The sequence below is a fragment of the Lucilia cuprina genome, chromosome 3 (assembly GCF_022045245.1).
Source record: "Lucilia cuprina isolate Lc7/37 chromosome 3, ASM2204524v1, whole genome shotgun sequence".
NCBI lineage: Eukaryota > Metazoa > Arthropoda > Insecta > Diptera > Calliphoridae > Lucilia > Lucilia cuprina.
Genome location: NC_060951.1, coordinates 5,153,800 through 5,170,951, shown reverse-complemented (window position 1 = coordinate 5,170,951; position 17,152 = coordinate 5,153,800). Strand labels below are relative to the sequence as shown.

At 24.2% G+C, this 17,152-nt stretch overlaps 1 protein-coding gene across 3 annotated transcripts in view; it reads right to left on the bottom strand.

Annotated features, from left to right (window-relative positions):
• The window catches only part of LOC111685385 (tyrosine-protein phosphatase corkscrew), a 56,257-nt gene that overhangs the window by 19,414 nt on the left and 19,691 nt on the right, over positions 1-17,152 (bottom strand). For 2 of the 3 annotated variants that reach the window (XM_023447646.2, XM_046945902.1), the window contains exon 1: positions 4,236-5,349. The exons of the other annotated variant lie outside the window; for it this stretch is intronic. In XM_023447646.2, the coding sequence (XP_023303414.2) occupies positions 4,236-5,038 (803 nt within the window). In that variant the 5' untranslated portion in view covers positions 5,039-5,349. Of the gene's footprint in view, positions 1-4,235; positions 5,350-17,152 lie in introns of those variants that run through there. 3 annotated transcript variants of the gene reach the window in all.

Genomic DNA, 17,152 nt, shown 5'->3' with positions numbered 1-17,152 from the left:
TTTAATTAATGTTCAATATTTTTTTTTAGGAAGTCACGTATTTTTATTATTGTTTTTAGTAAGTTACAACATTAAACTCAAACTAAAGGTCAAATTTACATTTGAACAACTTTTAAAAGTGTTTAGAATCAAGTTCTCGATTTGCTTATTTTTTTTGCATATTTTATATTAAAAATTATTTCTTTCATATTTGTTTTTCAATTTTATGGCTTCTGTTCAAGGTTTTTCAATATTTTTTAATTAATAAATTTTTGCTTTTAAAAATTAATAATTTTTTTCCATTTTTAATTGATTTTCAATCAAAAATTTTTTTTTAAATTTATTTTACAAATGTTTGTAAATGTTTCGCATACAACTGCTTTACATCATCTGCTAAAGATGTTAACATTGACACTTTTTTTCTTCAATTTTTTTTTTTGTTAATGTTAATGTCATTTTTATTAAAATCACCAATAAAGTTTAAAATTTAATTTTGACCCACTTTTTAGTTAACAAATTTTTGTAAGGCTTAAAACATTAAGTTGTTAAACGAAAAATTTAAAACAATAAAATTTGCAAATAAGTGAAACAAAAACTGTTCAACCTAAATGAAAAAGATTATTTAAAGAATATACAACTTTAACAGAACAGGACAGAACTAGAACAGAACTAGAGCAGAACTAGAACAGAACTAGAACTGAACTAGAACTGAAATAGAACAGAAATAGAACAGAACTAGAACAGAGCTAGAACAGAACTAGAACAGAACTAGAACAGAACTAGAACAGAACTAGAACAGAACTAGAACAGAACTAGAACAGAACTAGAACAGAACTAGAACAGAACTAGAACAGAACTAGAACAGAACTAGAACAGAACTAGAACAGAACTAGAACAGAACTAGAACAGAACTAGAACAGAACTAGAACAGAACTAGAACATAACTAGAACAGAACTATAACAGAACAAATTAGAATGAAAAATTCATTAAGTAGCTTTTCTTTTGCAAAACTTTTTACGAAACTTTTATGAAAGTTTTTCATCTAACTTTTCTTTTGTTAGTTAGAAAACTAGAAAGTTTTTGAACTTAACTTGTAATAAGTGGAAGTTTTAAAAAAGCTAAAATTTATTGAAAACTTTTTAAAATTTTATTTGAATTTTAAAATAATTTGAAAACAAATATCGCTTTCTAGTTGTCTTTGTTATAAGTTTTTTTTAAATATCTATTAATAGTTTTTTTAATATGATTTCAAACAATAGTTTTCTTCTAAAAAGTATTATGTTGTTTAAAAAATTTTCCATTGTGTTTTGAAAAAAGGTTTTTTTAATTTAAATAATAAAGGTCTTTGGAAGTAATTTACTTAAAATTTTAAAATAGTTCTTTAACTATTTTATTTATTTTTATTTCTCACAAGTTTGAGGTAATTTATTGGCACTATTTGTTTTAAATTCATACATATATATTTTAAAAAGTTTGTATTTGTTTAAAAAATTTGCATTTTTTTCTAATAGTGTTAATTGTTTAAATTATTTGAGTGACCACCTACACTAGACTTTAGGGGTAAATTATTTGAATGTTAAAATAAACATTCAAATTTAGAAAAAAAAAATTCAAATCAAATAATTTATTAAAAAAAAGACATCAGTCACGATTTTACTATTGAGCCAAATAGTTAAAACTCGTAAACGTAAATTATTAACAAATTTTTTTTTCGAAATTTTTTGGTTAATTTATTAAGCGAAAGTCACATGTTTATTTGTTTAACAACAGAAAAAAAATGTCAACTTTATTATTCCGTGTTAAAATTTTTAAGAAATTTTTATACTAATTTTTTAAATAAATTTTATGAAAAAGTTGAAAATTGTTAAAATAAATAATTAAAAAACAAAAATATTGTTATTGATATTTGCAAAACTTATTTCAAAAGTAAAAGTTTGGAAATTAAATAACAAAAAAACACTATTATACGCACAATAGAAATAATTCACAATAAAGAAATCCCAACAAACTATTCATTCACAATAATAAACTTTTCATAACTTTCAATTACTTTAAGCATCAAATATCACCTCTTAACCGTTACTTTACATTGTCCTACTCTCTCTCTCTCTCTCACCCTCCCAATACACCTCATGATAACGGTAAAGTTTAAAGTTTATTATAATAATTGACGTCAATCTTTTTGCAAATTGTATTTCAATTTCAAATTTACTCAATATTTTATTGTTTATTTTTGGATTTGTTAGCAAATTGTAAATTTGCGTTAATCATTTTATTTTGTTTTACCCAATTTGTTTGTAACAAAGTTGTTGTTGTTATTATTGATGACCAATATTTACGTTTGTAAATTTTTAACAAAATAACTTTTGGGACAAAAAAATAAAATAAAAAACAAACAAATGCAAATTATTTATTTATAAACAAAATTATTATGTTAAATGCGTTGGGTTTAATGTAAATGTTTTTATTTCAATTTAATGACGATTTGTTTTTTAAATATTAAGGATCAGTTGGCTACAACAAGAAGCATAAGAATATGCAGTCATTGAGAATAGTTTTCTAGTTTTGTTCTGTTCTAGTTCTGTTCTAGTTTTGTTCTACATCTGTTCTAGTTCTGTTGTAGTTCTGTTCTAGTTCTAGTTCTGTTGTAGTTCTGTTCTAGTTCTAGTTCTGTTCTAGCTCTGTTCTAGTTCTGTTCTAGTTCTGTTCTAGTTCTGTTCTAGTTCAGTTCTAGTTCAGTTCTAGTTCAGTTCTAGTTCAGTTCTAGTTCAGTTCTAGTTCAGTTCTGGTTCAGTTCTAGTTCAGTTCTAGTTCAGTTCTAGTTCAGTTCTAGTTCAGTTCTAGTTCAGTTCTAGTTCAGTTCTAGTTCAGTTCTAGTTCAGTTCTAGTTCAGTTCTAGTTCAGTTCTAGTTCAGTTCTAGTTCAGTTCTAGTTCAGTTCTAGTTCAGTTCTAGTTCAGTTCTAGTTCAGTTCTAGTTCAGTTCTAGTTCTGCTCTAGTTCTGTTCTTGTTCTGTTCTAGTTCTGTTCTAGTTCTGCTCTAGTTCTGTACTAGTTCTTTTCTAGTTGTATTCTTGTTGTGTTCTAGTTGTGTTTTAGTTCTGTTCTAGTTTTGTTCTAGTTCTGTTCTAGTTGTGTTCTAGTTGTGTACTAGTTGTGTTCTAGTTGTGTACTAGTTCTGTTCTGTTTGTTTTAGTTCTGTTTTAGTTCTGTTCTAGTTCTGTTCTAGTTATACCCTACACCACTATAGTGGGGAGGGTATTATACGTTTGTGCTGATGTTTGTAACATACAAAAAAATTGGTCCAATATCCACCTTAAAGTATACCGATCGATTCAGAATCATTTTTTGAGTCGATTAAGACATGTCCGTCCGTCCGTCTGTCCGGCTGGCTGGCTGTCCATGTAAACCTTGTGCGCAAGGTACAGGCCGCAATTTTCAAGATAATTTGATTAAATTTGGACCAAGCATGTTTTTTGGCACAAGGACGAAGTCTATTGAAAATGGTTGAAATCGGTCCATTATTTCACCTAGCCCCCATACAACCGTACCTCCCGATTTGAACTTTTTATGCTATAATTACGCCAAATATTCTGCTATCTCTCTAAAAATTGGCACAAATAAGTTTTATATAAGTATAAATGATACTGCAGATTTTCGTAAGGATCGGCCTATATTTGACCCTATATTTGACCCTTTGACCCCCCTTCAAAAAATGACTTAAACGTCTAAAATTGACTTGTAACCATTTGTATCGCAATGAAACTCAACAAAACTAACTGTTATTTAGAAATATATCCTTTTCCCAAATTTACCGAGGATCGGCCCATATTTGACCTATATAAAGCCTCATTTAGAAATTTTAGTTTTTTATCAATGAATGGCTTAAATATTTTGCAATTATGGTAATATTCAACATAAAAGTTTCTTTACAAAACATAAAAATTGTATAAAAGTAAAAATTGTAAAAATATACTCATGGTGTAGGGTATTATATGGTCGGCCATGCCCGACTATACTTTCCTACTTGTTGTGTTCTAGTTGTGTGCTATTTCTGTTTTCTTTTTAAAAAAGTTTCTGGAGAAAGTTTCTGAGAAAGTTTTTTTATAGCTTCCTTATAAAAAAGTATTTATAACAAAGTTTTCTTATATAGAAAGCTTTCTAAAAAAGCTTCCTTAGAGAAAAGTTGTCTTTAAGAGAAATTTCTTAAAAAAGTTTTCTTTTAAAAACATTTTATAATATTAAAAGAATACCCACGGATAAATCCACATTCTAATGTGCAGCAAAGTTAATTCAAAGGATATTTGCAAAGTAGCAGCTCCCGACAACGGCCAAACCGGATTACCAGCAAACGGCAATGAAGTGGGTGTCGAGACATTTGACGAATAAGGAGTAGCACCATTCTCGGACGAATTCAAAGACTCTGTCGATGAAGACGAACGCGATGAAGATGAGGGTGGTGCCTGTAATGTTATAGAATTTGGTATTGAACTAAATGATGAGCCAGCATTCGAATAGACACCCGATGATGGTGATGTGGATAAGTTTAGTGTTAAAGAACTTTTAGTTTCTCTTAAAGGAGGCGTAGCCGAATACTGTGTATTATGGGTTGAGGTTTCCTTTAATGTATGTCTTTTAGTTTTATTATTATTAGAGCCTCCTTTAATGATAATGGCCAATTCATCGGTAGTTAAATGAGTTTTTGTATTATTCGTATTATGAACATTTATTTTGGGTTTTTTCTTTTTCGGTATTAAGTGTGAAGAGGAGGAGGTCGTCGTGTGGTGATGGTGATGTTGATTTCTTTGACTTTGTTGATGTTGTGTTGTATGTTGTTGTTGTTTATAGGAAGCGGCTATAGCTCTTTCATATTCAAAATTACGATTGGCAGCAGTATTATTATTGTTGTTGTTATTATTTGTATGTGGTATATCTATGGATTGTGAGGAGTTTTGTTGATTTTTATGATTGCTGCTGCTACTGCTACTTTTTAAATTTTCCTTATTATTTTTATGTTGTACAGCATTGGAAATTTTTAATAAATATTTATTGAAAATCATGTTGAGAGTTGAATTTTTAATGAATTTTGACTAGTTTTCTTTAAAATTTTAAATTTTTATGATTTTTTAAAAAAAAGTACTTTTTTGGTACTTTTCTTCTTTAAGCTTTTTAAGCTGTTTTCTTTAGTGTTTTCTTAAAAATTTTTCTTCAGCTTAATGTCCCCGCTTTAGAAGTTGTTATTGTGTTAAGAAAATTTTTAAAATTTCAAACTTTTTTTAGAGTTTTTTTTTTAAAAAAAGAAAATTTTGGTACTTTTTTCCAACTTTTTTAAGTTTTTATTAAATTATAGTTTCTTTTGTTGTTATTTAACAAATTTATATTATTCCTTGATTTTCTTAGAAATTTTGCTAGTTTTCCTTTTTCCTTTTAGCTTTTTTTTCAAAAAAGTACTTTTTTGGTACTTTTTTTCTCTTTTTGCTTTTTAAGAGTTTTCTTTTAGTTTTTTTCTGGGAAATTTTACTTTCGCCTAAAGTTGTAGCTTTAGTTGTTGTTGTTTTTGTCAAAAATTCCTTTAAATTTTTAATTTTCTTTAAAGTTTTTTAGAAAAAATCTTTTTTTTTTTTTGTTAATTTTTTCTAATATTGTTTTTTTCTTTTAAAATTTTTTTTGAAATTTATAAAAAATTTAATTTAATAAAATGTTTTTTATTTAATTTCCCTTTTTTGTTGAAATTTTCTTTAATTTTTTAATTTTTTTAAAAAAAAGTACTTTTTTTGGTACTTTTTTTCTTTAAACTTTTTAAATACTTTCTGTTGCGTTTTTGTTAAAAATTTTTGTTTAGCTTAACGTCCCCGCTTTAGAACTTGTTGTTGTTGTAAAAAAATTTCTTAAAATTTGAAAATTTCTTTAAAAATTTTTTGATTTTTTTTAATTTTTTGAAAATTAAGAAAATTAAATTCTTTTTTATTTAAACAAGATTTTGTTGAGTTTTATTTTAAAGTTTTTTTGTTTAAGTGACTTAAGGAGATTTTGTAGCTTAAGTTTTAAATGTTGTTGTAATTGTTTAAATTTTCTTAAAATTTTTTTTTTTTTTAATTTGTTTTAAAAAATTTTTGTAATTTTTTTTTGGAAAATCTTTTTTTAATTTCTTTCAAAAATTCTATTTAAATTGAAGTTGTTGTTTTAGTTGTTTTTTTTTTAATTTATTTAAATTGTTTTATTTTTATGATTTATTTCAAATTTTTTTAAGTGAAAATTGTGAGAGTTTGGTTTATTTTGTTAAGTTTTTTCTTTAATACTTAAACTTTTTCTTAATTTATTTTATTATTAATTATTTCTTTTTATTTTTAATAATTTTTTAAAAATTTAAAATAATTTTTTTCCTTTTTTTCCTTTAAAAAACAGTTTTTTCTTTAATTCTTTTGTAATTTTTCATTTAAATCGATGGCACCAACGTTTTTTAAAGCTTTCAAAACTTGTTTACAAAATTTTAAAGATTTTTCTTTAGTTTGTTGTTTTTGTTTGTTAGCAGCTTTTACTTGTTGTTGTTGTTGTTTTTCATTAATATTTATTTGGGCATTAATCAAATGCTCGAATACATAAGATGAGTGCATTATGACAAATTGGAAGAAAAAAAACATTTACGATTTCAATACGCATACGACGAAGTAAAACATAATGTATGTTGTAATCGAACACACATACAACATAAAACACAATTTTCACTAAGAGATTTGGAAACTTGTTCAACTTCAATTACAAATCAATCTTTTTTTTCGATATTTTATTTTTCAAAATTTATTATTTGGTTTTGTCGTTTCTTATTTCACAAATTTTTTTTTTATTTCTTGCACAAAAGCTTTTCTTTTTCAAAATATTTTTATTTTTAATTTCGTTTTCTATAACTTATTAACAAAAAAATATATAAATTTTTTTCTTATTTCAAACTGAATTTTAGTTTATTTTCTAAAAAAAACACGCGTTTTTATTTCTGCTTCTTAAAGTTAAGAACACTTCTCAACACTTCGACTGTATGAACGTAAATGAAACGTTGAGAAAAACTGTCATTTGTTTTTAAATTAAATTTTACAAAAACACTTCTGTTATGAGCAAAACTATACAATATAATAATAAAATAAAATTTGCAAAAAAATAAACATAATAAACCCCACTTATAACAATACTCTTTAAACAAGCTCTCTAAACTATACTTATACTCTCTAAAGCTCTATTACTCTCTTTAATACTAAACAAATTGTTGACTCTATAAAGTATATAACAAAAAAAACGCTTAAATAAAAACTTTTACAAGAAACTTGTCTTCAAGAAAATTTTTTTTAAAGAAACTTTCCTTAAAAACTTTTACAAAAGAAAACTTTCTTAAGAAACTTTTTCTAGTTCTGTGGAAAAATTTTTAAAAGAAACTTGTCTACACGAAAGGTTTTTAAAAAAAAAAAAACTTTGCTAAAAAGCTTTTACAAAAGACAACTTTCTTAAGAAACCTACTCAAGTTCTGTATTAGTTTTGTTGTAGTTCTATTCTAGTTTTGTTCTAGTTCTGTTCTAGTTCTGTTCTAGTTCTGTTCTAGTTCTGTTCTAGTTCTGTTCTAGTTCTGTTCTAGTTCTGTTCTAGTTCTGTTCTAGTTCTGTTCTAGTTCTGTTCTAGTTCTGTTCTAGTTCTGTTCTAGTTCTGTTCTAGTTCTGTTCTAGTTCTGTTCTAGTTCTGTTCTAGTTCTGTTCTAGTTCTATTCTAGTTCTGTTCTAGTTCTGTTTTAGTTCTGTTCTGTTCTAGTTCTAGTTTTGTTCTAGTTCTGTTCTAGTTCTATTCTAGTTCTGTTCTAGTTCTGTTGTAGTTCTGTTCTAGTTATGTTCTAGTTCTGTTCTACATCTGTTCAGAACTAGATCTAGTTCTGTTCTAGTTCTGTTCTAGTTATAGTTCTATTCTAGTTCTGTTCTGTTCTAGTTCTGTTCTAGTTCTGTTCTAGTTCTGTTCTAGTTCTGTTCTAGTTCTGTTCTAGTTCTGTTCTAGGCTGTTCTAATTTTGTTTTAGTTCTCTTCTAGTTCTGTTTTGGTTTTTGTTTAAAAACATTTGTGACTCATTTTTAAATGTTTTTAGTAAAAATGACTCATTTTTTTAGGAACACCAAACACATTTCTAAACAAATTTTAAAAAATAAACTTTTTATGGCTAAAATAAAGGATAAACATAATTTAAAAGAATTTATGGATAAATATTTTTAGAGAAAAAACAGGATCAACATTTTTATAATTAGAGGAGAGTTTCAGGCCTTTTTTGGCAAAATAATTTATAGAGGTAGTCAGTAATAAAATTCTGGATTTAACTACATATTAAACCAAATATGGTGAGCTACCAAAGATGTTTTCCTGGTTTATGTTTATTTCAATTTTAAAGGTAAATATGTAAAACTCCTAAAGAAAAAAAGGGTTATTAAACTTTTGTCAAATAAACGTTTCAAGATCAAAGAGAAAGAAAAAGAGGGAAAGAGAGAGACTTTCTTTGTTTGGACATTTTGAAGTCTTTACGCAGTTATTCTTAAAATGACGTTTATTATTAAAACGGTTGGGTGGATGGTAAAATGATCAAGTGTTGGGCATTTTAACGGTTTTTAAAGATTTAAAATTATTTTTAGATTTTATTTTTATTTAGTTTTTTTAATTATAATAAAAAAATACCGGCTTTTGCTAAATTATAACAAGGCAGACGTTTTTCGTTTTTTTTTTTTAATTTTTATTGATTTAAATGACATCTTTTTAAAATCATGTGTTAATAAACAAATTATATTTATTTACAAAAAGGTTTCAAAGCTTAACAATCCGTGAGTTTTTTTTCATAAAAAAGACACCTTTTTTCTGTATTTTAAAAATTAATTTGGTCGTGAGCGAAGTTTTATGTGTTGTCATTAAAATAAAAATCATTTACTTAAATGACTCAAATTTTCAGACAGACAGACATACAGACAATTATTTAGTTTGTCATCATTTGTTTTGTGTTTTATTTATTAACTGAAAAAAATCATTTAATTTTTTTCATTTTGTTATTGTTTTAAGGAAATTATTATGATTGTTTTTTTCTTTCTTTCGCTTAAAACCAAATTTGTGTAAAATATTGATATCCTGTATAATGTCAAGAATAATAAACAGTTTTTATATAGAGAAAAATATATATTTTAATTTATAAAACGGTTTTCATTAGCTTAAAAAAACCGCAAACTAGAAAAACCCAAAATAATAATAAATAATTTAAAATGTACTAAAATAGTGGGTGCCCAAATTAAAAACAGATAAAAAAATCTTTAACCACAACTATATAAAAGCAGAATTTTAATTAAAAATTGTTAAAAATCTAAAAGTTTTAAGAAATCTTTGAAAATTTCGTAAAATACTCAATAAACATCAAATTTTTTACTCGCCGCCCGTTAAAATACTTTTAACGGCGTTAGAAATTCATTTACAGTGCCACTGTAAAACACTAAAGCATCTCAGTTTTCACTAAGGAAAACAAAGAGAGCGAAAACAGCAATAAAGAGTTCTTAGTTAAAAGAAATATACTTAACGGCGTTAAATCTATAAACTTAACAACTTTGAAATGATTTCATAAACATACTTTTTGGATAAAAAAAATAACACAAATTTTTATTAAAATATCTTCAAAGAGTTAAGAAAATAACAAATATTTATTTAATTTTTATTAAACAACAAATTCTAATAAGAAATCATCCAATTTCTTTTATAAAATAACAAATTTTATTCAAATACTCAATAAACAACTAATTTTCTACTCAGCGCCCCTTAAAATACTTTTAACGGCGTTAGAAATTCATTTACAATGCCACTGTAAAACACAAAAGCAATACAGCTTTCACTAAGTTAAACAAAGAGAGTGAAAGAACTAATAAAGACTCCTAGGTTAATGGAAATGTTTCTGAAGGGCGTTAAAACTATATGTACAACAACTTTGTGTTATGTGAAAGCAAAAAAAGAAGCCAGAGAACGTTAAATGTTGTAAACAAAGAGAAAAAACTTTCAGCAAAGACAACTTAGCTGAAGAAAGTGTTATTAACGGCGTTAAACATTAAAATAAAACGCCAGAAACTAAAAAAGTGTTAAGATGAAGAGAAATTCGTAATTTTTTTTAAATAAAATGAAATTTTTAATTAAAAACTACAAGTTTAACTTAAAAATACAAGTTTTTATCAAAAATTGATAAAATAATGTTAAAAATTTAAAAAAATTTTAACAATTTAATAAAAATATTAAAAAAATCACTAGATTCGTAAAGAAAAACAAGAGTTTTCATAACAGAAACAAAAATTTTACCAACAAAAGATAAATTCTAACGAAATAAAAAAGAAATTTGTAGAAACATTTAAGAAAATTAGGAAAATTTTATAAAATTACTAAAATTGCCAGAAGTTAAAAAAAATTTTGTTAATTAATTATAAAAATTTTATTAACACAAAATATACCTATAAACTTTTAAATTGTTAAAAACTGAAAAATAAATTAAAATTTAATTTAATAATATTGAATACTTAACAAAATCTAAATATTTTCTTACAAATTTCCTTAATTTTTAACAAATATGTATTTCTTTTAAAATGTATTATTTTCATTATAAAACAAAAACTAAAACAAAATTTTCTTACGAAACTATAAATTTCAACTTTTTCCCAAATTGTTGAAAGATAAATCAAATTTGTTACAAAAAAATCCCTTAAATTAATGACCAGTTATTAAAACTTTCCACAAACTTCGCATAAGACTTCATAAAAATGTTTTTTATTTATAAATACTAAATCTTATAGAGAATTTTAAGAATTTTTCTTTAAATTTTATTTTCAGCTATAATGTTAAACTAGGTATTCCCCCCATATTTTAGTTGTCTGTTATTTGTCATTTATTATGGCAAATCTTTATGACAATTTTTATTAAGAATTAATATTTTATAACAAAATATTTGTTACTTTTTTACAAAATATATTAAATTCTGTTTAAGACTTTTTTCTTTATAAAATTAAAACGTTTTTTTTTATTTAAAATTAATCATTTGTTTTTGATATTAGTTTAACTCAATAGCTTAATTCTGATTTTCTATTGGTTTTTACTTAATTTTTCTAAAATTATTATTTACATTAATTGGTTGCTTAATTATTCACTTGCTAAGAAATTTCTATTAACCCTATAAAGGCTAAAAGGATTCTAAAGGTTACATTAACTTCCTCTTTTACTTAAATTACAACTATTCACATTTTTTCTGCTATTCCCCTGGAATCCGACTTTTTCTGATTCCATATTTAATGCCTTTTTAAGATTTGTTTGCTTTAACCAATTTTTTATTGATTTCACATTCTCTTTTAGCAAACTTTTACTCTTTCCAGTTTCTCTTTGCTATGGTGTTTAAACAAATTTGTTTTAATTACATTTTAACGCCGTTGAAAACATTTCTTTTGACTAAGAACTCTTTATAAGATGTTTCTCTCTGTGTTTTACAAAGTTAAACCTTTCTTACTTTTGTGTAGTACAAAGCTGTTGTAAATTCATTTCTAACGCCGTTGAAAGTAGTTTTCTTAAGCGCTGCAGTAAAAAACAACTGTTTGCTGTGATTTTTATTAAATTTTTTTATTTAATTAAGAATTAAAGGAACTTCTCTGGAGAATTTGTCTTATTTGTGATATTTTTTTAATATTTAAGAATTTCTTTTATCTTACAGCTTTCGTGTAATAGTTTAAACACCGTTTGTTTATAACATTATACCCTATTTTTGTTTGCATAGAACAGAGTTGTTTGAAATAGAATTTAACGACTTTGATAGTAGTTTTGTTAGGCACGGCAGATAAAAACACCTGTTTTTTTTAAGGAATTTTGTGTAAAAATATATATTTCATTAAGAATTTAAAAGATTTCTTTAGAAAATTTTTCTTATTTTTGATTTTTTTATATTTTTTAATTTCCTTTAACTTACAGCTATTGCATAACAGTTTAAACATTGTCTGTTTAAAAAATTTTAAAATGTCATTGTTATTACAAGACAAAGTTGTTTGTAATTGTTTTTTAAAGCCGTTAAACATGGTTTTGTTGGGCGCTGGAGTGAAAACAACTATTTTCAATAAATTTTTTTATTTTATAAAAAATTAAAAGAATTTCTTTAGAGAATTGTTCTTATTTTTGATTTACTTTTATATTTTAGAATTTCCGTTGGTTTTTAGCTGTTTTATAATAGTTATAACATTATGTGTTTATAAAATTGACAGCTGTCATTGTTTGCGTTTTAACGGCGTTGATATTTAACGCCGTTAAAAGTACTATTGCTGGGCGCTGCAGTAAAAAACTGCTGTTTGAGAAAAACTGGTAAAATTTTTATATTTTATAAGAATTTCTTTATAATATATTTGTTGTTTTTAATTTTTTTAACATTTAACAAATTCGTTTACCTTCCAGCTGTTGTATAGCAGATTAAATACTGTTTGTTTATAAAACTAAAAGCCGTCTTCTTATGTACAGTACAAAGTTGTTTAAAATTGATTTTTAACGCCGTTAAAAGTAAATCTTATTAAATTTTGTCTAATTTATAAGGAAATTATGAAGATTACTTTAATGTTGGCTGTCAAATGTGAACAAAATATTCTACATCACTTCGACGGCCCTTTAATGGGTTAATTTCTTAAACACATTTATTTAATTTAATAAACGTTAAGTGGAAAAACTTCTCTGCTAAAGACAATAATTTGTTTAATTAATCAATCAGCATGATTTTTGTAAAAACATTGAGTTACGAAATCTTTCACGGGTGACTGCAAGTCACGTGTTTCTTTTTCTTTAAAAACATTTTTATTTTATATTTAGTTTCTTAAATCGTTGGCAATTTGTTGAAATGGTTGAAAATAAATATGTTTTAAAAATTTGCATAAATTGTGTTTTTAAAATCTATTTTAAAGTTTATAAAACAAGTTTTTACTTGCAGCTATTATTAAAAAAAAACATACATTTTTGATATTTAAAAAAGTCGAGAACTTTTTAAAACTTTTTATAGGTTTATAAAGTTAAAATAGAATTTTTTAATTTCTGCTAAAACATTTTAATTTTCTAAATTCTTTAGCTAAATATAAACATAATACAACAAATTCCTAATATTTAACTTCAACTTTTACAATCACTTGTTATAATCTTTTCAAAAGCCATTTATAAATAGTTTTAATTAAACTTTTACTTAAGCTTATAAAATTAATTAAATTTATAGACATATCAATTAATTTAAAATCATAATTCTAATTAGAAAACATTCACTATTAAGAACTATTAAGAAAATGTTTTTAATTAAATACATTTTAAAAAATTAATTAATAAATAACGTATATGAATGTAAGACAAACTAAATATTTATGTATAATTTACAATTAAAAAGTCATAATTCCAGTTAATAGAAAATGAAAGTAATTTATTATTATTGTTATAACACAATTTATTAAGTAATAAGAAAAAGTTTTAAAAAAAATAACATTATTCTTTTTAAAAATGTTTTTCTTAATAAAAATATAAAATTTTAATAAAAATCACAACAAACGGCTGCTTTACTTAGCAGCGCCTAACAATCGGCGCAGAGCCGAACAAAACTTACTTTTAACGGCGTTAGAAAACAATGTCAAACAACTTTGTTTCAGGTAAACAAAGACAGAATTCAATTTTATAAACACATCGAGTTTTGACTGTTATAAAACAGCTTAAAAGCAAAGGAAATTCTAAAATATAATAGAAAATCAAAAATAGGAACAATTCTCTAAAGAAATTCTATTAATTTCTTATAAAATACAAAAATTTATTGAAAATTCACACCGAATAGTTGTTTTCACTCCAGCGCCCAACAAAACCATGTTTAACGGCTTTAAAAAACAACTACAAACAACTTTGTCTTGTAATAACAAAGACAGTTTAAAATTTTATAAACATACAATGTTTAAACTGTTATGCAATAGAAATTAAAAAATAATAAAAAGAATCAAAAATAAGCAAAATTTTTTTAAAGAAATCTTTTAAATTTCTTCTGAAATATACATTTTTACACAAAATTCCAACAAAAACAGCTGTTTTTCTCTGCCGTGCTTAACAAAACTACTATCAAAGGCGTTAAATTCTATTTCAAACAACTCTGTTCTATGCAAACAAAAATAGGGTATAATTTTATAAACAAACGGTGTTTAAACTATTACACGAAAGCTGTAAGATAAAAGAAATTCTTAAATATTAACAACTATCACAAAAAAGACAAATTCTCCAGAGAAATTCCTTTAATTCTTAATTAAATAAAAAAATTTAATAAAAATCACAACTAACAGTTGTTTTTTACTGCAGCGCTTAACAAAACTACTTTCAACGGCGTTAGAAATGAATTTACAACAACTTTGTACTACACAAAAGTAAGAAAGGTTTAACTTTGTAAAACACAGAGAGACACATCTAATAAATGTTTTAAAGGGCGTTAAAAATGTAATTAAAATAACTTTGTTTAAACACAAAAGCAAAGAGAAACTGGAAAGAGTAAAAGTTTGCTAAAAGAGAATGTGATATCAATACAAAATCGGTTAAAGCAAACAAATCTTTTGAAAAGGCATTAAATATAGAATTAGAAAAAGTTATGTTCCTGGGGAATAGCAGAAATAATGTAAAAAGTTGTAATTTAAGTAAAAGAGAATGTTAATGTAACCTTTAGAACCCTTTTAGCCTTTATAGGGTTAATAGAAATTTCTTAGCAAGTGAATGATTAAGCAACCAATTAATGTAAATAATAATTTTAGAAAAATTAAGTAAAAACCAATAGAAAACCAGAATTAAGCTATTGAGTTAAACTAATATCAAATTCAAATGATTAATTTTAATAAAAAAACGTTTAAATTTTACAAAGAAAAAAGTCTTAAACAGAATTTAATATATTTTGTAAAAAAGTAAGAAATATTTTGTTATAAAATATTAATTCCTAATAAAAATTGTCATAAAGATTTGCCATAATAAATGACAAATAACAGACAACTAAAATATGGAGGGGAATACCTAGTTTAATATTTTAACTAAAAATAAAATGTAAAGAAAAATTCTTAAAATTTTCTTTAAGATTTAGTATTTATAAATTAAAAACATTTTTTTTGTTTAAGTCTTACACGAAGTTTGGTTGAAAGTTTTAATAACAGGTCATCAATTTAAGGGATTTTTTTATAACAAATTTGATTTATCTTTTAACAGTTTTGGGAAAAAGTTTAAATTTATAGTTTCTAGGGAAATTTTTGTTTAAGAAATATATTTTAGTTTTTGTTTTACAATGAAAATAATACATTTTAAAAGAAATACTTGTTAAAAATTAAAGAAAATTTAAAGAAAAGTTTTAGATATTGTTAAATACTTAATTGTATTGAATTAAATTATCACATTTTTCCAGTTTTTAACAATTTAAAAGTTTATACATTTTGTGTTAATAAAATTTTAATATAAATTATATTTTAATAAAATTTAAATTTTATTAAAATCATTATTTTAGTTAAAAAAATTACTTCACTTAACAAAAGTTTATTCTACTTCTTGCAATTTTATTAATTTTATAAAATTTTCCTAATTTTCTAGAAGTTTTCTACAAATTTCTTTTATAATTAGTTTAAATTTATCCTTTGCTGTTAAAATGTTTATTTCTTTTATGAAAACTCTTGTTTTTATTTACGGTTTTAGTGATTTTTTAATATTTTTATTAAATTGTTAAAATTTCTTCAATTTTTTAACAATTTTTAATAAAAACTTGCCTTTTTAAGTTAAACTTGTAGTTATTTGAATAAAAATTTAATTTTATTTAAAAAATTATGAATTTTTCTTTATCTTAACAATTGCTTAGTCTTTTGCACTTTATTTTAATATTTAACGCCGTTAGTAACACTTTCTTCAGCTAAGTTGTCTTTGCTGAAAGTTTTCTTCTCTTTGTTTACAACATTAAACGTTCTCTATCTTCTTTTTTGCTTTCACACAACACAAAGTTGTTAAGCTTTTGGTTTTAACGCCGTTTAGAAATATTTTCTTTAACTAAGAACTCTTTATTACTGATTACACTCTCTTTGTTTACCTTAGTGAAATCTCAGTTGCTTAAGGGTTTTGCAGAGACATTGTAAATGAATTTCTAACGCCGTTAAAAGCATTTTAACTGGCAGTAAGTAGAAAATTAGTTGTTTATTGAGTATTTTAAGAAACTTTAGTTACTTTTTAAACAAATTTTTAAAGATTTCTTAATAGAATTTGTAGTTTAATTACAACTAAATAAATATTCGTAATTTTCTTAAAATTATTTCAAAAATTCCTTATATTACTTTTCTTTTGAATTGCAACTGACTCATCAGTGACTCTATAATAGCAAAAAAAAAAATACAATTTAAAATCTTGTAAATATATTTTTGTTTAACACCGGAAATTTAAAACATTTAAAAAATCAAACACATTTTACTCTACTACCTTAAAAAAATAAACTACTACAACTATTTAAATGTGACAATCAAAATATTTTATTTAAGGCTTTAGGGGAAATATGTTTAAATAAAATTTATTTTATTAACAAAATAGTAATAGTCGTAGCAGCAGAATGACGCTGACCACACAAACGACTGTAAAATTCTAAACAGTTTGGCTTAATAACAAAAAAAATGAAAGTGACAGGAATTTTAATTAAATTAAATAAATATCAACAAAAAAATAAAAAAAATTATTTAAACATTTAGCTTAAATAAAACAAAAGTGCATTTTTTTTAGATATTTTTTATAAATTAAGTAAAAAATACTTAAACAATGTTCTTGCTTAAACAAATAATTTAAAAAGAGTCTAAATGTTCAACGACCCTTTTTTAACTTTTTTTAAATTAAGTTAATTTTTTATTAAGGAAACCCATCAAACATTTTGTTTAAGAAACAGACTATAAACTTATCTAGTCTTTAGTCTAGTCTATAGACTAGTCTATAGTCTAGTCTATACTCTACCCTATAGTCTAGTCTATACTCTACCCTATAGTCTAGTCTATACTCTACCCTTTAGTCTAGTCTATAGTCTAGTCTATAGTCTAGTCTATAGTCTAGTCTATAGTCTAGTCTATAGTCTAGTCTATAGTCTAGTCTATAGTCTAGTCTATAGTCTAGTCT